This window comes from Alexandromys fortis, unplaced genomic scaffold (genome assembly GCF_014885135.2).
Source record: "Alexandromys fortis isolate MF-2015 unplaced genomic scaffold, M_Fortis_MF-2015_v1.1 scaffold_108, whole genome shotgun sequence".
Taxonomy (NCBI): Eukaryota; Metazoa; Chordata; class Mammalia; order Rodentia; family Cricetidae; genus Alexandromys; species Alexandromys fortis.
In genome coordinates, this window is record NW_026067994.1 from 3,271,148 (window position 1) to 3,292,010 (window position 20,863).

General features: G+C 42.5%; 1 protein-coding gene across 1 annotated transcript in view; it reads right to left on the bottom strand.

The window, feature by feature from the left end:
- The window catches only part of Opcml (opioid binding protein/cell adhesion molecule like), a 527,691-nt gene that overhangs the window by 248,764 nt on the left and 258,064 nt on the right, over positions 1-20,863 (bottom strand). Inside the window, exon 2 of the mRNA XM_050160083.1 lies at positions 3,565-3,797. Coding sequence (XP_050016040.1) covers positions 3,565-3,797 — 233 coding nt within the window. The remainder of the gene's footprint in view (positions 1-3,564; positions 3,798-20,863) is intronic.

A 20,863-nucleotide genomic window follows, 5' to 3' on the forward strand; every position in this document is an offset into this window, starting at 1 on the left:
TAGTCTAGCCTTCTTCTCCAGGGAACTTTCTCCATCACTATTCACTGAAACTCATCAGACAATGCTTGGCTTCCTTCCCACTCCTGTCTGCTTGGAGAGGCTTCAGAAACCCTTGTTCGGATGCTGGGTACAGTTGCTGACTCACCTTGAAGACAAACACCCCCGAGTGCCTATAATGCCTCAGTGTGCTAATTGATGGGGTTGGAGATAAAGAAATCATGATTCCCGTTGTTCTCTAGGAACAGTTAGCCTTAGCGGCTCAGCCACTATCAAGCTAGTGAACCCCCGACATGACAGAATCTCAGACAATGGTATTAAGCTACAACTCCACCTTTGTGCTATCACATCTACGTGATGCGGCTCTTTCAGAATCCCACAGCCTTTTACCTCCGCAGTTTCTTTCAAGACCACCATCATGTCCCCATACTCAAAAACACAGGTATTCTCATTTATCCCTCCTCATTCAAGGCATTAAGGATCAATTCTCACCATTGCCCTCAGCAATATCTCTTAGGTGCCTCTCTGTTTCTCAGGCAGGTCCACAGTCCAAGCTCAAGACACTGATTTGGATACTGGATGTAGCCTGTAGCCTCTCTTTGTTACTCTGTGCTATCCCCCAAGCTCCTGCAGTACATCCTTGACCAGCTTGCCAAGTGAGGTTTTTTGCTGTGACTAACTTGACCCAAGAGTCACAATTCCTCACTGTTCTGGGTTTCTTTTTGCACCCCTTATACATTCGAGATGAAATTATTACACAGGCTTATGTAGAGACATAAAATAAACTCCTAGGTGGCCAAGAAGTAACCGAGGGAACAATGGTTGCATTTTAATGAAAGTGGCATGTAAACAGGTAGCCTTGGGAACCAGTCCCATCTGGCATGTGGCAAAAGGTGCCCTTTACAATAGCCTACAAAGCATCAAGAACCATGGCAGAGCATCTCTCAGGCTTGGACATAGCTGAAGGAAAAACAACCAAACAAAACAACAACAAACCAAAGCTAGAAGCTGCATGGGATGCCTTTCCTTCTTGCTAATGGCATCCAATTCACAGCAGTAATGATATATTAATATTGCCAAATAGACAGAAGATAAATATTTTTTAAAAAAAGAACAGACAAGTTGCATCTCGGAAATTATTCAGTTTTTCTTATTGCAAAATCAATACCCATCAGCGGTTTGAAATTAAAGGCAAGATTAGGTCTCAGTTTTCTACATGCCTTATTGTATTCCAAAAGCTTTCTACTAGGTCAGATAAATCTTCTTTAAGAGGATTAGGAAACTTTCATTATCTTTATCTAACCTGAACTAACACCAAGTCTGAAAAATTAATCTATGGACTGGACAAAAGCCGATGACTGCTGGGAAGAGAGAGGACCTTGCCTCTGTCTCACTGAGTAGTGAGAGCAACAGGGTTGCTGCATCTGCCCCCTGAGGACTCTACATTGCTCACCACTGTGGGCAGGAATGCCCTTGTCCAGCTCAGGCTCCTGGTCTCTAGCTTAATGGAAAATCCTGTGTGAGGAATGTTCTAGTGGCAGAGCATCCTTTATCTTCCAGCCACCTGCTGGCTTGCTTTTGTACTCCACAAGCTCCTGGGAGGCCAGAGCTACATAGGCCATGGATGTGGACAATGGGAGGAACTGACTTCTAAGATAGGAGAAACTGTAGCCCTGGTGCCCCAATTCTCACACTGTCCATGAGTGCCCCCTACCCACACCAGGAGACATTGTAGGCTTCCATACAATGCTCCAGGAATCACCCAAAGTGCATTGCAGAGGCATCATCCCTGAGACCACTTTCTGTGAGCTCCATGTGAGCAGTTTCAGCTCGTACATGCTTACATATTAGTCTCATCCTGTTGATGCCAACAGTCTGGGTCTGTCTCCGTACAGCACCTGATAACCTTCTTTTCATCTCAGTGCCACACCCTCTAGATGTGAAGACCACTGTGCTTTGCAGCTTTTGGAGGTGCCACCTTCAAGACTGAGAATCTTAGCTCCTCTGGAATCAAGCCCACGTGGCAAGCAGATATTAGGACATTCCAACCCATCTTCAATCACTATCTTAAGCAGTGTGTCCACTGTCCTTTGAGAAGGGACTTGTCCGTGCATTCAGTTCCAGATAGCAACCATTCTTGACTCTCTTAGCAGTGATCCTTACCCAATCACCTGCCCTCTGGGTGGGGCGCATATGTTGAAACCAGCAACATCTGTAAATGCCCATTCCATGACAGGCCCTTTAGAATCTCTGAAATCATGAGGGGCAGAGATAAGAATCAACAGATTGGACAGAAGCCAGGCTTTAGTATTGTGTCTCTCAGAAGAGCTGCTGAGGATGACAAATATGATTAGACCTATCTGTGGCCCAATATATCTATTGCACAGTATCTGCAGAGGTAGACATGGATGCTCTGTCCAAAAGAAAGAGTGGGCATATGAAATGGTCTATGTGACTGAGTGTGAAGAGATGCTAAGTCTCATCTACTGTGGTCTATGAAACCAAAGGAAATGAGTTACATCTTATTTTGCAATATAAAATTAAAAAGGAAATCAATAATATCTATTGAGTCTATGGCAGATGGAATCTGATAAACTGAAGTTGATAATGACCAAATGATGCACAGGCCCCTTTCTGAGAGCTCGGTGGATGTCTCTAAGATATTAGCTGTATGCTTTGAGAGAGGATAAGCTAAGCTTCTCATTTGGTAGAGGAAAGATGGGCCATTGGGTGATGGAGCTCTTCTGTTTGAAAATCCATTCTTACCATAATAGCATAGTGCTTAAGCCGTGATGGCAACTAGGATAGTTCAAAATAAGTTTACTTTGCTTGTTTGCCTTGCCTCAACATGGTCTTCAAATTTGTGTGACTGCTATCTGCAGGTCTTTTTAATTTAATATTTTGTATCTGACATCTGAGATAATTTATTTTTAGTTCAAGAGTATGATTGAAATTAATAACCATCAAAACACATTTGATACTATACCTGTGCTAAACTAACTCAGATGTTTTTGAAAAATAAATGATGATACTGAAGCATCCTTTCAGCTCCTTTTACTTGTATGAATTTATTTCCAATAATATGCATTTATTTCGAACATTGCCCTGGAGATATCATTCTTGTAAGGTCTCTCTTGGCTCCACCTTGGGACTGTAAGTATAAACTTAGCAGGAATGCCAAAGAGGACCTAACTGATTAGAACTTAGCATCATTTCTAGAGCACACATGGCCAGCTTCACATCAATATCAGCCTTTTATTATGAAACAAGCCTTAGAGAAATAAAGGCCTCTGTGATTAATACTGCATTTATCTGTATTTGAATCCTGTGTCAGCTTCAAATGCTAAGTTTCTTAAGAAAGTTCAACCTTATATGCACAAAGGCTCCCTGGTGAGAACAAAGGGCTAGAGAAATAAAGAAAAAATTTGAAAAACTTCTAGAAGATTTGCAATTCTTAACCTGTGGATTTAATAGAGGAAAGTGACCTTTTGTATCTTTATTCATAAGCACAAAGACCAAGGTCCATTTCCAAAAGGAACACCGGGCCCAGGACCAGCTGTAACTTACCTTGCACTATGAGGTGGACCCGGGAGGTTTTGGGGTGATTGTCTGTCTGCACCGAGCAAGTGTATGGACCTTCATCATATACATCCACATTCTGGATCATGATACTGTATTGGGTAGGCGTGTTGACCAAGATGATCACTCGAGGGTCTATGGACCATTTGTCATTCCCAGCATAGAGGATTGTGCTGCGGTTTAGCCAGGCTACCCTGGTGACCCGATCATCTATGGTACACCTGTGAGAGGGATGTGGGGATAGGGTAGAGAAAAGGAGGACGAATAGAGGCAAGAAGGAAATAGGGAGGGAGCAAAGGAGAGAGGGAGAGAGAGGAGAGACAGAGTGGTTATACATTCGCTCTTATATGGCAAGGCAGAAATTAAACAGCAACAATACTAAAAGAAGACATTCAATTATTAATGTAACTTTGTGAACACAAGGCAAGGGAGGCTTGAATCATCCAGAAGAAGCCATGATACAAAATCATTTCTCCTTGATTTAGGAACATATTATGTGAATATCTCGCCTGCACACTGCTTTTCCTCTTACTTTACCCTCAGGCTTATATGAAAATTAGTTTATATTTCTTGAGCACATTTACCACATTGGCAGTAGCAAAGACCCAGAGGCACAAGGGACAGAAAGTAGATCAGTATTTCAAATAGGTCACAGATAATCCATGAGTAAATACTTAACTTGTAGTTAATCAAGACTTGAACTTATTTACCTCAGACCTCCCAGGTCCTGGTAATCTCCTTGTGCCCCTAAGCTCCACAAAGCCTGCAAAGATGGGTAAAATTCACCTCAGAAAACCAGAACTTTCTCAGGCGCTCCCAGCTATTTCCAAAGATTGCAGAGGAGGGAAGATTCCCAGCAGGGCCATTCTGTACCCCTCCCTCACTCCTATGAACGCAGGCTGAAATCACAGAGAGCCCTTCAGCCAGTTTCCCCAGCCATGGCAGGCTGGGAATGCAAATGACAATTGCTTGTTGCTGTGTATAACCTGCAGTCACCCGTGCTCAAGGGAGAGCCAAATGTGCCTGCAGCTGGGGATGGACATTGGCAGATGCGCCCCAGGAGCTGGGAACCTGAGAAGAGATACAGAAGGACCCAGAGTGCAATGTGCTCTGATGGGTCAGAGATGTGCACACCCACAACCTATTGCTGCAAGCCCACATAAAAGATTGGCAGCAGCCCTGGCATCGACAAGAGACAGGTGGGTCTTAACGTCCAGGTAAAAGCAAGGCTTCCCACACAGTCTGACCAGGGCTGGGTGGGCGCAGAGGTGCACCAAGCAGGTTGAAGACACAGCTGGGCTCCTAAGAACAGACGTTGGCTAAGAGACCAACCTGCAAAGTTCAACCTGCCACAAACGAATGCAGGTGACAAGGAGCAGCTGAAGATGCTAACTTTCACCTGGGGCAGTTTTATAACCTTCGGCGTAGCTGTAAACTGATTTAGTTCAGCTGTAGCTTCAAGTAATTCACTTTTGGTGTGTAGAAAATAATTCACTTTAAAATAAAGCTTCCAGGGAATTTCTTTGATGGGGACTGAGAGTCTGTGTGTGTTCAGTGGAATTTGAACACTCTAGTGATTGATAATCACGATAATCCACCTTCAAAATTCATGAGCAAGCTCTTCTCTAAAAGTCATAAGTATATATTGTTCCTCTTTGAACTTGAGGTTATCCTTCCATTATACGTCCTCAGCAGGATGCATTTTATGCTTGAAAACATTTTATTGATCACCTATCATATTTATCTGTAAGAAAATATATAGAGATTGAATTTCAAACTTCTTTTATATCCTTTGGCTATAAAAATCTAAGTAATAATATTTGCTTTTAAAATGACTTACCACCACAAATGTAAAATTGGCAAAACAATATAAATATCTTGCACAATTTAAGTAATAATTAACCATAAAAAAGTTAACTTGGATTGTAAATATAGAGCTTAATCACATGGGTAAGCCTGTTTTTCATACCACAAGTTAAGAAATCATTTACTTCTATAATGAGCTAACATTAGGATCAATTCTATTCTACTCTTGCTTTTAAAGAAACCTTGTTCACATAAGCCCAGAAATGGCAATAAAAATCTCCAATAGCAATGACACTGAATTCTCTGAATGCCTTCCAAGATATATGGCAAAAACTGCACAGTAATATAGCTTCAAAAATTATTTTGATACTCTCACGGCTGACAGTCAATTAGTTCCTCCTTCAATTTCTTTTAAAGCAACGAATTGAAAAAATATCTGATTTGCAGTGGGGTTTGTAACCCAATACCACATTCACTCAGTTTCCCAGTACCTGCGTAAAGTGTACAGATAGCATCTTACCAGGGCTTATCCATTGGCTGTTAATGACATGCTCTTCTTTCCCTAGATACATCTGGTTTAACTCGCTGTGCTAAAAAATACTGTTTTCATGTGTTAAGTCATACTGCCGTCTATGAAAACCGTCTCTTTGAGCTCTGGCTCAAGGGCAGAGGACTCAAGATGCTGCTAGGAATTTGCCGCTGCTGTGGGAATGAGACTTCCCTGCTTTACTATGGTGGGGCCCTTCCTGAAGGTTAAGATAATGCTGGTAAGAAGACGACAAGATAATGGAGTTATAGGGAAATACTGTCTCCTGGATGATTGTGACATGGGCATGCTCAGAAGAGAAGTGGTCCAACGTTAGGTGCTTTCTCAAGCAGAGCAGATGGAGAGAGAATCAACATCTTGAAATCCATTTCCTCAAAACCTATTATTGACTTCATCTGGGACCGGCAACTGCAGACTGAATGTGCACGCAGCCCCGGCAAATGGTCCCAGCTGCAGCAGAAAAGTGTGGTTTGATATTTATTAATCCAAACCCTTCCTTTCAGGGAAGAGCACAACCCCAGTATCCTTAGAAGGGTCCAGTGCCCTTGGGGAGATACATCCTGGTGAACGGCCCATGCTCATCTTACTTGGTCTTTAACTGGGCCTCATCAGTGGATACGAGGTACAAACAAAAAGGAGCATCTGTGGAAAGCCTGAGAAAGCAGCTCTCAGAACTTACGAGCAGCAGAGAAACTCGGTGGGCTGGTGGGGCTGGCAGAGGAGAGCAGTCCTCTGCATAACGGCTCTTGGCTCCCAGCTCCTGGCTCCTGGTTTCCTCCTAGCACCATATGACTCTGCTCTGTCTGCTCCTCTGAACAGCGGGATAGAACACTCAGGAAGGATGTGAGCAGTGTGCTCCAGTGATCTTCAAAACCCGGGATCTTTCCTTGCTCTTTGAGGCAATGTGCTGGACCCTCTTTAACGAGAAACCCAGAAGGGAGCATGTTTGATGTCAAATAAGAGTGAGCCAGTAGGCAAGGTGAGGAAGGTTAATGACAACTTTCTGATGCCTTGAGAACTCCTAAACATGTAAAATCTTCACAATCCAAGCCAGCCCTACCTAGTAGTACCTGGGGAACTCATTGCAGCTGGGCTGCAAATGGTCCCTAACAGCAGAACTTGTTGGCTGTTCCTCCAGCAGCACTTGGTAGAACTTCTCATGTATTGCATCCATTCCAAACAACAGACTTTAAGAAACCATTTACATCATCCATAGTTTACAGGTAAGGAAGCTGTGGCGCAATGATACTCAGTCCCTAGTTTCAGAGAAGAGCTAGGCCAATGAAAGCAGGTGACTCACACTTAGGCAGTCAGTGATTGGTGTCCTCATAGGACTAAAGCCAGAAGCATTTGGCTGTCTCTATTTAATCACAGTTGCATAAATCTACAGCACTTCATTTTTTCATAAATGGCAAAATAATTTAAGAGGAAAGGAAAACCACTTAGTATCATCTTTTCCATGTCCTAAAGCCACTGGTAGTGTGAGGAAAGTGGGTAGAAATAAGAACCAGGGTGAGCCAAGAAATGCCTGCAAGGCACCTTGGGGACTGGAAGGCAAATGTTCTCCAACTTCCACTGAGTCTGAAACAGGAATTACAAGGGTTGGGTTTATTCTTTGTTTTGTTTCTCATTTTCAGAGGTGAGACTGCATTTCAGGCAAACCTACACCTAAAAACACAGGTTTCCCAACCCAGTAAACATGAAAAACTCAGGCCAGTAAGGCTTGCTCCCTTAAACTTCCAGCCAGGAGGTTGCGAGGACCTGAGCTGGCCCTTAGCAACCTCCTTAGCTGCTGTTCTGTGGACTTTTCTTGAGAATGTCTTTCCTTGAGGAACTAGGCAAGACGCTGTTCTGAACAGACAGAAGATGCTTTTGCCGAAAACATTAACTCCTCGTGTGGACCAGAGGACAACTAAAAGTAACTTGAAAGGTTGGCATCTCTGTGTTCATTTTGGACCTGACTCCTTGATCGTCTGCTTACTTCTCCAAAGAAGTGTGCTCATTGCTCTCAAGCTGTGTCTGTGAAGAATCCATTGGTACCTACCCAACATCTTTTCCCTTCAAGGCTGAAGAAACAGACAACAGGAGCTGGGTNTTTTTTTTTTTTTTTTTTTACAATTTCCTGTTCTGGGTTCCTAAATGCTCTTGAACTTCTCAGATAATTGTCCTAAAACTATAGTTATCTTAGGTGCCCGAACAGCAAAGGCACCCGGGACAGGCCACCTCCCAAATAAGAATAGTTACTATGGTTTCCAGGCAGAACACTAGTGTGGTAGCAATCACTTCCTGAGAACCAGGATGTCTGATCCGCCAATAAGGATTTCTTTAGATCCATTTGCTGAACCAGACTGAGACAAGGATCAACAAACCTGCACTCCTGGAGACTAACCCTGCTCAGTTATGCATACTTCTGGTCCCTTGTTCATCTCTTTTCCCATTTAAACCTAAATCCCCTGCCAGGACCAGAAGACAAACTCAGGTCACTGGACCCCCTCCTCTGTGCCTTTCCCATGTACACTGATTAAATCCAGCTCCTCTGCTTTTCACTGTCACTCGAGTAATTAGTTGGCTTCCTGCAACAGTCAGGCAAGTCTCATCTGTTGGGGCTGCTGGTGCCGCACCTTTTATCTTGAAAATTTCATTTTTAACACTCGCTAAAATTTTTTGTCAAAAGACTCCATTTCCTGCAGTGCAAAATCTGCAAACTTTAACACTTTTATGTTCTTTATTCCTGTTTTTTATTTTATATTTGGCCTCCGAGAATGCAAAAGTAAAACTGCTATCACTCAACTGACACTTAATGAACACCTACTATATATAAGATAACTTTCTTCAGCTGAGAATAAAGAGGCAAATTCCCTGTCTCATGAAGCTGCATTTCTTGCAATACCAAAAAAAAAATAGAGATACAAACAGATCATTTCCTATGACTGAACATGAGCTAAAAGGAGGGAGCTGTGGGTGTTGGGCAGATCTGGGGGTGGGGTGGGGAGGAAATGTCCAGCTGGAACCCGAGTCAGGTGGTCAATGCCAACCACGCTCAGCCTGAGAGCAGGAGCATGCTTGGCTGGAAACCATGTCCAAATCAAAACCAAGAGTCACACATTCACACAGAAATCTGCAGCATCGTGAGATATTTGTGAAATTGGAGAACAAGACTTTTTAAGCCAGGCTCACAGTGGATTCTTTCTGTAATAATAACGTCATAGATGTTAATGCTGGAAGCATTGGTGACTGGTATTTGGGGGAGCAGAGGCTTCGCTAAAGAAGGCCTTCAAGTTCCCACTGCTGTTATTGGAATCAGGCCTGAGACTCCACCATACTCAGTAGAAAGCCAGGAGATGTGGCTCAGGCTCTGATTCCAACTTGTCATTGTAAACCTGCATTCTCTTTGCAATGTAATGGGGATGCTGAAGACCCCAGAATTGTTTGTCAGATGGACACAGGTAACTTAAGCATGTAAAGTTTCATTTGTTGCACTGTAAATACCACATGGATGGGGACAATATTGGTGCTGTTCACTCTGTGTCACATCACTTCCCACGGGCCACCTGGCAGCTAACAGGTGATTAATACATATTTATGATTTAAAAATGCATGACAATGTTTCTCAAAGTAGCATCAATAGAACATTTATAGGATAAAGGAAATGTCTTTGGGAATACATATACATCATATACATACACATATACATATATATACATATTGACATATACATGTTTTGTCTCTCTGTGAGGTATGTATGTTATATACCCAAATGCAAGCATACACACAAAACAGAAGACCAGCATTTTTTTGTGTATTTCTCAATCTAAATTTTCATTTATATTATAATTGGGGAAACTATAACCCATACATACTCTGGAGGTGGCATGGTAACAATTAGATTTAAATATTCAGGTTTGTACTTGTGTCTATTATCACAGTGCTACAGAAGGAAGTCCTCCTATTCTCTCAGGCTAATGAGAAAAATAGAGGTGACTTATGGGGTCGGTGATGCATTCCTGCCAAGAAAAGCTCAATGAGACCATGTGTACTGTGTAATGAAGGTACCCTAGGGTTGGGACGGGGCAGACTTAGTCATCACATTGCATAGGCTAAATTGAAGAGTAGTGGCCTACAGCTGTCAGTGCCATTGTCCAAGATGCAACTTGGGATGCAATTTTAATAAAATTTCATCTGTTTCATTAAATGAATATTACAAATGGCAATTTTGATATTTATACGTGCATATAACTTACATTTTAAGAATTTAGAGTCATGTAATAGAACATGCCCAAGGCATTTATATCTAATTTCATGATTCTATATAAACTGGTTTTAAAATAATGTTACCACTGGGAAACTATGAAAACCATTTTTCTGTTCTTGGACTCTACCTTTAATATACTCTTCTATAGAGTTCTCAATTTAAGGAAAGTGCATAGAGACAATTTGTTACATGTGAAGGCCCCCAAATACACTTCTCTGGATTTATCTCATTAGCACACTTTCCAATATTAGATCGGTGCTTGTTTGTTTGTCTTGAATTTTACTTTTCCCACTAATTGAACGTTAAGTGACTTTCTGTTAAGAAGATTCTTCTCTTCCAAACCTTACTGAGTTTCTTAATGTAATCCATCAAAATATGTTAATAATGCCAGTTGGAAAAGCAGGAAGAATATCCTGCTTTAGAGAAGTCATAGAGCAATAATAAATGACTCTTCAGAACAAAAGAACAAGCAAGCCCACATGAAATATCTTTAAATCAACTCTCAAATTGCAAAAGCTGTTCTCTTGGGAGGCTTTAACTTCTCTGCTGTTTCTTGAGTTAAAATAGAGGCGACTCTGAGGCATCAAGACCCTAGATTATGTTAAGGAAAAACCTTTACGATTCAAGCAGTCAGGAATCCAACGGTAGTAATGACTCTGCTGGAGCTAATATTTGTGAGAAGATATTGGTTGAGAATATTCTGAGAGCCTCGGGAGAAAAATGGGGAGGAACAAAGAGCTTCTCAGAGAGGACTCAACCCCAAAACATCTCAACAGGGCAACAGGTTGCCCTAAAGGGCTGGCATGCACATGCGTCAAAAATGTCTTTTACACTGGAGAGTGGTGTCTAACACCAGCTGGAGTGAAGATATGACATTCATACGTAGATTCATGCTCTATGGATTTGTTGTCGTAGTTGTTGTTAATGGTGGTGGTGGTGGTGGTGGTGATGTTGGTGGTGGTGATGGTGGTGGTGATGTTGTTGTTGGTGGTGGTGGTGGTGATGGTGGTGGTGGTGGTGGTGTGTGTGTGTAGATGGGGAGGAATATATCCAGAGGTAACACATACAAATGCATGCAGAGTAAGGGCCTGGGAGAAATGAGAAGACAGAATACAAGCCAGGAAACAAACACAGCATCACGTGACTGTCAAAGTACGCTGCAGGATAATAGCATGCTGTGATTTCTGCTGTGACCAGTGATATGTGGGGTGCCCCTGTGCCCTGACATGCACAAGTACAGTGGGGAATCTACCTGAAAACAGAGAGCGCCTCCACATACTATAGAATGCCCATGTGCTAAGGAGTAAGTACTATGAGTAGCCTGACTGTCCACCCTGGAAATGTCGCTGGGAATAAGACAAAGAAGCAAATCCTGTCTCCTTTTGTTCTACACTATTAGTATATGTATGGATGAAAATGGTCTCACGGAATGAAAGTAAGCCATAATATAGGAGAAAGGGGGTCTTTCATTAAAACAAAATGCTGTAGCAAAGGTGAAAAGTATTGAATATAGTGCACTTAAGAAAAAGATGACCAATCTGCTGTCCCCTAAGTGAAGAAAAATAGTAGAAACATGGATGACCTTGTATTACAATAGGAAACCATGAGGACAATTGATGGTTTCTATTTTTTCCACAGTAGGTGACAAAGTTGCTAGCTGAAAGCAAATGGGAGGATAGGAACGAGAGGAAGAGGTCAAGAAAAATTGAAATAACTATTGCAGAAAAATGAGAACATAATTCTGGGGAACTGTCCTATGGTTCACTAGTTGTGCTGAGGTCCCTTGGGCAGATGGTCAACAATGTCCAGCTCAAAACCCTGTCAGTTTTAGTAATGGTCTCCAGCAACGCTCAGCTGCAAGCACAGTGCGAGAGACTGTATTCAGCCACTGCCAGGTCTGCCAGCTCAGCAAGTCAGGAGTCTAGAACTGAGAAAATCTCACTTGTTGAGTAAGAGGGCTGAAGAGAGCTGTGGATTGTAGAGAAGAGAGTCAGCTAAACGTGTGGGAAATCTTGGTGAAATCCTAGGGAAAAGCAGCTAGAAGCAAAGACACCGCATATGACAGAAGCGGGAATGTGCTGACTAGGTGAAGATGGCCCCTCAGGGGAAGCCAGGCAGAGCATCTAGGTGGATCATGACAGTGCTGAGAAGGATGGCAGATGTTGAGATTTCTTGATGAACTCTGACGACATTCATGCAAATGGAATATTCTGGAGCTAAGGAGGGGGCTTGGCACTGAACCCACAAGGGCCAGCCTACCTGTCTAAGACCAGGGAAATTACTTTGTTTAAGTTCCATGTTCATTGTCTCTCTGTTGCTATAATCCACACCTTGACTAACAGTGACCTAGGAGAGGAAAGGGTTTATTTCATCTTACACTTCTATAGCACAGTCCACCATGGAGGGAGGTGCATGGAAACTCAAGTAAGACCTGGAGCAGAAACCACAGAGGAATGCTCACACTCAGCTAGTGTTCTCAAACAGCCCTGGTTCCCCTGCCCAGAGATGGTGCTAGCAACAGTGGACGTGGTCCTTAGCTATCTCATATCAATCATCAATCAAAACAATCCCTCACGGACATGCCCACAGACCAGTCTGATCAAGGCAATTCTTCAGTTGAGGTTGCCTCCTTCCGGGTGACTCTGGGTTGTGTCAAGCTGATGATAAAAGCTAACCAGGAAAATGTCTTCAAGCTATTTCTCCATCTGAGAAGTGGGGCAGGAGTTTCGACTACATGACGTCATTCATTGTTATTATGGGAACTGGAAGAAGTATAGTGCATGTGCTAGAGTTGATTGTACGTGGCAATAAACACGACCTGCCACAGAACTCTCTCCCTCTTCAGACTCTGTGATTTAAGAACTTAAGCTAGGTTAGCCAAGTGTGATACATCCTCTTGTTGTTTATTTTCCAGACCTTCTAAAGCCATTTCGTTTTTCTTTGTCAATTTAGAAATAGTGCATTTTATCTGCACAGCCAATCCACACCTGCAATCCCTTCACTTAAAAGGCTGAGGCAGGAGGATTGCAAGCTCAAGAGAAACCCATACAGTGATAACGTGTCTCAAACAGCAAAAAGAATTATCATGCTGATTCAGTGATGTCATATCTACAGGATAGTTTACAGGCCAGATCCAGTCTGTTCGTTAAATTCAAAACGAGCTTTATAGTTTCAACATCAGCCAGGTAAGGGATGCATGTTTCCCCAGCTTGCCTAAGGATTCTTTTTTACTTCCAAAGATCCTGTGTTTTCCCAGATATCTCACACTTGAGGGCTCTCTATCATCCTTTGTGGAGTTCTGTGGTACGGTTTCATTATTTCCTCCCCTAGTTTGCTATTTTCCATCGGAGGCAGAGAGACAACCCTACCGTTGCATTTTCATCAGGCCCCTTTCACAGTGTGCTGACAAGAGTGGTTGACGGGCTGGCTTCTAGATTGATGACCTGTGGTTGGTAAAATGCTGTACTCCTAAAAATACATAATTGGAAGATCAATCAATACAATTGTGCACACCTGCAAGAGAACTCGGTTGGCCCGCAGGCCCCACTAGCTTCTGCAGAGGTGCCCTTGGCTTAAGCAGGTTTGCATAGAGAAAGGACAATCCTCGGCCTTGAAGAGCCATTCTCAGGCCAGGAGGACCGAGATGGAAAAGAATCAGAAGCAATCTGTCAGAGCTGACAGTTGAGTCACGAAGGGATGGAGCAGGGAGAGACTCACACACAGAGTGTGTGGATTTTGGCCAGCAGCTCCAGAGAAACAAAGTCCATCTCCTTAAGAAAGTGTACAGAGACAGCTGTGCACCTCAGAACTGTGAGAATTGTTTAAAGGGCCCCTCCTACACTCAGAAGACACCACAAACTAGCGAAGCATCTCCCCCTACACACACACACACACACACACACACACACAGAGGCAGAGATGGGATTTCATCCTAGGGCAGAGGAAGTATGAGCATAGATTTCCTCAAACACTTCTCAGAAAGCACACTGGGTAGGTGCATGGCGCAGGAGCATCTCTTCTCCTGCTGTTTGACTTTAGAGTATCTGCTTCTGTCCACCTTGTGTCTGACTAGGACGCAGGAGCTACAGCACGGGGCAACGCCATTTCAAAAGCAAGGAACCCTGAGGTAAACACCAGGCCTTTCAAGTTAGCAATGGCCTCTCTTCTTTCTCTCCCCCAGCCCACCACACTCCTCTGCTCACCCCTGCCTCCAGCAGAAGGTGTGTGATTTCACTTGCTGTAGGGAGGATATTAACCCCTAGGCTGCCCACTTGTCTTCCTCAGCTCTCCCAGGTATTGCCACAGGCTGGGCAAGGATGCTCTATGAAGTTAGCCAAAGCAATTTGAGATATTTATTTGCCACCTGACTCCCTTTTTCCCTCCCATTTACAGCTTTAAAACCCAACCTCCCGATTTGTTCACTAAACCAGGCAAAGAAGTGAGCACCACGAAATTAAAAGGTTTCCAGGCACACACCATTTTAATCCCATTCAATAGATTATCCTGACATATTTACTCATGACCATGCCTGTCTCGGTATCATCCACAGAAAAGTATAAATTAAAATTTTAAATTAAAAGCAGAGCATCTAGGGAGCTTGATATCTTTTTGAAGAACGGCACGCGTCAGCCACAGGCTCCCCACATGAGTGTCATGGGAGCAACGACTCCAACACTACAGAAATTACAGCCCACGGATTTCCCTGCGAACACCTTCCCACATATAATGTACGGGATCACAGAATCCCAAAGACGACGGAAACCTCCCAGGCCATTCTTCTTTTTCCATTACTGCACATAAACAAACCTTTCCTGGCTTCTCGCTCAGAAGGAACCCAGAACTGCTAAGGGAATGATTTATTTATGAAGCCAAATGATACACTGAAGATGGATTAGCTTGTTTTCTATCTCGGATTTCTCGATAACATTTGGATTAAGAGAATAAATACTTTAATAAGAAGTTCAAGGTACAGGTCTGTAATTTACTAAAGACCTTTCTGAGCATCAGTTTCCTCGCTTAGAAGTTCAATAATTTATTTTTTTTAAATCATCACGTGGAGTGAATATTTAAGGAGACAATCCTTCGTAACACTCTTGTAATGGATGAGAATCACAGTGAACAGTTGGTGAGTATTTGCTCTTCACTCCACATGAAAAAATGATGCCGCGATATAACAAGTTTGTCTACTTATGATGTTCATCCCTCATTCTGAATATATGTCAGTTAAGATATTTGGAAAATTAATTTGGAGATGCATTTTTAGGTCCCACCTATAGATCATGTTATTTTAAGTTTAGAAAGCAAAGACTGTATGCACTTAAGAAATCGTGGTTGATTAAATGGCCAACTAGGCTGGCAAGTTTGTATGGTTCAACCTGTGCCATCCGGAAGAGTATATGTTTCTGGATAAAAATCTTATTTAAGAGTTTCTTTATTTAAAAAAAAATCCCTCATTAAATAGACAGATGGGCATGGACAGATGGGGGAGGAGGGGTGGGCGAGGAATTCGTCACCATTCATATAAGCCCTTCTCCAGTATGTAGGATGTCAACTCTGCCTGTTTAAAAATATATGTTATGTATTTTTAATAAGCCAATCATCTTCTCCAGAACAGTGGCTTATTTTATGTAGATTATGCAAACTATCTCCCTAAAAAAATAAAATAGAAGGCAAGCAAACCTCTTTCCTTGTGGCAGGAAGGGCCCAGAGAGATTCCCCAAGGGCAAGAAAGTCGCAGGTTAGCTTTTGCAGATGCTCCCAGTTCAGATCCAAAAGCTGTTGCTTTTGAATTCACATCGTTAGGAGCCCTGTACTTCTGCCTGCTAGCAGGGGTGGAAAAGAGTATTCTCAGCTCTGGAGTCCCCAGTTTCTCCTAGAGAAACAAAAGAAAAAGCAGGGGGCCTTCCACATATGCTCCTGCACCGAGTAGACACTAGTTACTCAGAAGTAAAGGAAGAGAAAGCTGGGCTTCCTGGTCACAGGTCTCAAAGAAGGAAGGGAGAAAGAGGGAACAAAGGAGGGGGGGGGAGGGAAGCAGGAAGAAAGCCTTCCAACTGGTTCCAAATACATAGTTTACACTACATAGCAGATGTACCCCCCTAACTGTGCTCTACTCAGGTGAATGCTAAATGTAAACATGCACTTTAGGAGTACACATTAGCCACCAGTTCCTGTGATTCTTTGACAACTCTGAGTCCCCTGTGACACTTCCCTACCAATCCCACAGCTCTGTCCGCCCCGTGAAAACCTGACTTCACGCTGTCCTTGCCCTAGGTCTGATCAGGCCTCCCGTTTAATTTTTCCACACACACCTTACCTAGCTCAAGTCCAGAAAGAAGCGTCTCCTACCCACATTATCTATGGGAAAGCCAAGCAGAGTCTTGCCAATCTAAGCCATAGGGGATTCAGGCCGAGTAGGGAATTACTCCTGTCTCTGTTCATTATCATGAATAATAAAGAGATACTCATATGTGTGTTTTGGTAAATTATTCATCCTGTGCATGGGAGAATCAGGACAGAATATACATAAGAGAGACCTCTGTCAAGACAGAGCTCCTAAAAATACCCAATTCATGGTGTTTAGGAAAGTCCCACTCCTTCCCTCCATAAAGATGGAGGTCAGACGCCTCTCCCCCCTCCCGGCTCTGCCTGCAGCTCTTGGAGAAGCTGGAGCACTTTATAGAGTATGTGCCATCTTCGTGCAACTCTCGAGTCACTTGAAGCAATCTGGGGCTCTCAGTGGGACCTCTGCTTTGTGTTCTGTGGCTCCCATCAGGACGTAATTAGGAGAGCAAGAATTGTTTCCTGCCCAGGCCTGCTCTGCCTTCCCTCCCCCTCCCAGCCCTGATTACTCTGAAGCAAAGGGAGCTGTGTCCATTCCCATAGAAGGCAGTGTTCTTGCCCTTCCCCTTGGCTTCTGTCAGATTCCTCCGCCACTCTTTCTTTTTCAGGTTCAGGACAGAGATTTAGAAAACCTTTATTAAGATCTGCAGCCCTCTTTTGAATGCTAGGAAAATGGACCTAGGAAATGGAAAGTGTTGGGCACTCAGATGTCACTTTTCTAGGAACCAAGAAACATGGCTCTTTCTACACCTTTCCTTGGAATACTTTAGAAAATCATCTTCATCATCATCATTGCCATTGTCCTGCTAATACTCTAAAATCATTAATACCTATTATAGAAGTGGGTAGGGTTATTACACTTAAGTGGGGTGATTTGTTCAAGATGCATGGAGCAAATGACCATGGGTTCATCTTTTACCAACAGCTGTCATTCTTTGTGACACTGTGGAGCAATGGTTCTCAACCTGTAGGTCATGAACCCGTTGAGAGTCAAACAACCCTTTCACAGAGGTCACCTTAGACCACTGGAAAACACAGATAGTTACATTACAATTCAGGACAATAGCAAAATTTCTGTTATGAAGTAGCAGTAAAAAAAAATATGGTTGTGTTCATCACAATATGAACAACCATATTAAAGGGTCACAGCATTAGGGAGGTTGAGAACCACTGCTGGTGGAGTGCTAGCTGAGAAATATCCCTGCCCCCTAAGGACACTGCCAAGGCTTAGAAGTGATGTTCATAAGCAACAGAAAGAAACCTGCAGGGCATGATAAGCAAATGGTGAAACAGTAGGCCTAGGAGGAGAAATAAATGAGAGGAAGAAGTCCATAGGGCAGTGGGGTTACAGATATCAGAGAATAACACTTCACTGTATGCTGGTGGTTTTTGTCAGCCCAATATAAACCCAGATATATCTTATAAGAGGGAACCACAATTGAGAAAATGCCTTCAGAAGACTGGCCTGGAGATAAGTCTATGTGACATTTTTTTGAGACAGGGTTTCACTATAGTTTTAGACCCTGTCCAGGAACTAGCTCTTATAGACCAGGCTGGCCTCGAACTCACAGAGATCCACCTGCCTCTGCCTCCTGAGTGTTGGGATTAAAGGCATGTGCCACCACTGCCTAGCTGACATTTTCTTAACTAGTGGTCAATGTTAGGGGCATTAGCCCATTGTTGGTGGTGATACCTCTGAGTGGACAAGAAAGCAGACTGAGCAAGCCATGAGGAACAAGTCAGGAAGCAGACTTCCTCTATGACCTCTGCTTCAAATTCCTGCCTACTGGTTCCTGCCTTGAATTCCTGCTGATTCCCTTTATGGCTGACTATGATCTGGGCATATAAGCTGAATTAAATGAAACCCTTCACACCCAAATTTCTTTCCATTATGGTGTTTTATCATAGTAACAGAAACCCTAACTAAGACACACTGTCACCAAAACTAGCTGAAGAAAAGAAACAAGAGATTTTTTGTTAGTCATAGTAATCAAGAACCTGGGCAAGCTGTAGATGTCAGCGATAAACAGGAGGCATCATTTGATCTACAAACTAGATATGGATTGATCGCTGCATTTTCTGTTCTTTGGTAGAAAATAGGAAGAGAAAGGTATCCCCTACTTTCAAAGTGGACAAACTCTTGATGGTTCGCCAATTTGTTCTTTGGGTAATGGGAACTAACTATGCTTCTAATTAAAAAAAAAAGATCAGTCATTAGAAGCCACTTAGGACTCCACAAGGAGAGTCTTCCTACCCAGGTTTTTCACCCACTAATGACTTGTCAAAATAGAAATGCTAATTGTTTTAGAAGCAGAACTCACCAAAAGTGAATAGCAACTAGGCATGAAAAAACCCGGAGAGTAGTGATTCTAAAATTCTGTTCTGTGCTATCTTTGCATTCTTCTCCTTCCCTCCATCAACCTCCCAATAGGAACCCACCCTAGGACCTATTTTATAAGAGTTTCCCACATTCTCCCTTTTTCCAATTGACCGGTATTGTGAGGATCTCTATTGCAAGTCTATTCGTAATATATGGGTGAAGAGACTTTGTCAAAGTGTTTAGATAAAGCAGATGAGCGCCAACAAAGCCAGATAATAAGGCAGGCCAGAAGGATTCCCCTGAAGGAATCTAATTAAGAACAAAGCAAATGTACATTAACATTCTATTCCAGCTGGCCAGTTCACCTCTGAACGGATTTTATTGCTGTAAATCTAAGAGAAATCTTAGTGTTAGGGCAAAGCAGGAAACCAGAATCGGAAAGCTAGGGAGGTTTCAGGGTTTCATCCATGGAGGGAACAGAAATTCAAAACCCTCTGAAACAGGCAACATTTGAAGTCTCAGGAAGCTGAGCATGGCTCAGCAGATGGCAGGGGAGGGAATCTGGCCTTGCCACTTAAGGCTGAACTTTTTGGCAGAGTGAATGGCCAGCAATTAATCAAACAGTTTTGTTTTGTGTTTTGTAAATGGAAACTGGGTCAGATTGACTCGGTGGTCTCTTGACAGGGGAATTGCTACCTACAATTCATATGTACGACTCAAGACTCAAGACAGGAGACCCCTTTTATAACATAAATAAAAGCAAGTATACCTTCATAGCCTTGAGGAATGGCAATAGCCGTTTTCTTTATTAAAGTTTATTATGCTGTTAAGATCATAGCGGTTCACATAGGTGGTTTAGGAAATTGTGAAAGGGTGCTTGTTAAACCACCAAGCAGCTCCTCCTGACATGGAGTAGGTAGGGATTTTAGAAGGCCTTCTTGTACTAGGTTATAATCCCCATATCCACTGCCACCCGCTGCTTCTGACTCTCCCAGGGAGAACAGAGCAAACCCCGTGCTCCTTTCCTATGGCGATTAGACTATGCTATTCTTCCAAGTCCAAGCTTTACTTTTGGTTCCAAGCTTTACGCTTTACTATTTTCATAGGCCCCTTGTTCACATCATTCAGCTCCCACATGTGGTTAGAAAATACAGCCCACAGGAAGAGGAGCCAGCTTCAAAAGGGAGTTACCATAGGGGAAGCTATAATTTAGTAGTTCGGGCTTTGCAATGCTTAGAAACTTGAAAGCATATACGTTTTTATTTAAACTCTTTGAACGTGTAAAAGATTTTACCTTGACGATTTAAAAAAATAGAGCAGCCCCTCCTGACATAGAGTAGGTAGGGATTTTGGAGGGGCTTCTCATACACACACACACACTACAGAAAATTCTAAAGTACCTACCAAAAGAGGCAGACTAGAATGAATAAACAAGTCAATAAATAAAATATTAATTAATTATATTATATTAATATCAATATAATAGAATGCAATATTAATATAATAAAAATGTGTCTCTATAAATTAACCATGAAAAATTAAGAAAATGATTCCACTTATAATAGCATCAAGTGAATAAAACTGATTGAAGTAAATTTTAAAAGTAGAAGCGTAAAACTTATACTCTAGCAATTAAAATTTACTAGAAAATAAATTTAAAAATACTAAAATAAAAGAGATATCAGCATATTATAATTTTATATTAGCAAAATGACAGTACTCTCCAAATCAATCAGTAGATCTAAATTGATCTGCAAAGGCAGTCCAACCTGGCTTCTGCTTTAAAGTTGCCAACAGGAGCCTAAGAAATGAAAGAGAACAAAAATAATTATAGATTTGAAAAATGCAAAGGGAGTTGGTACCAATATTTTCTTATTAAAGGAAGGTTGGATAGGGGAGCAGGGAAGCACATATCTTAGTTAAAAGAGCCACCTTAGTGTTGGCAAGAGACTTGAACCTAGAGTGGCTCCCAGGAGCCCAAGGCGATGTCCCCAGTTAGTCCCTTGGGAAGCTGAGGATA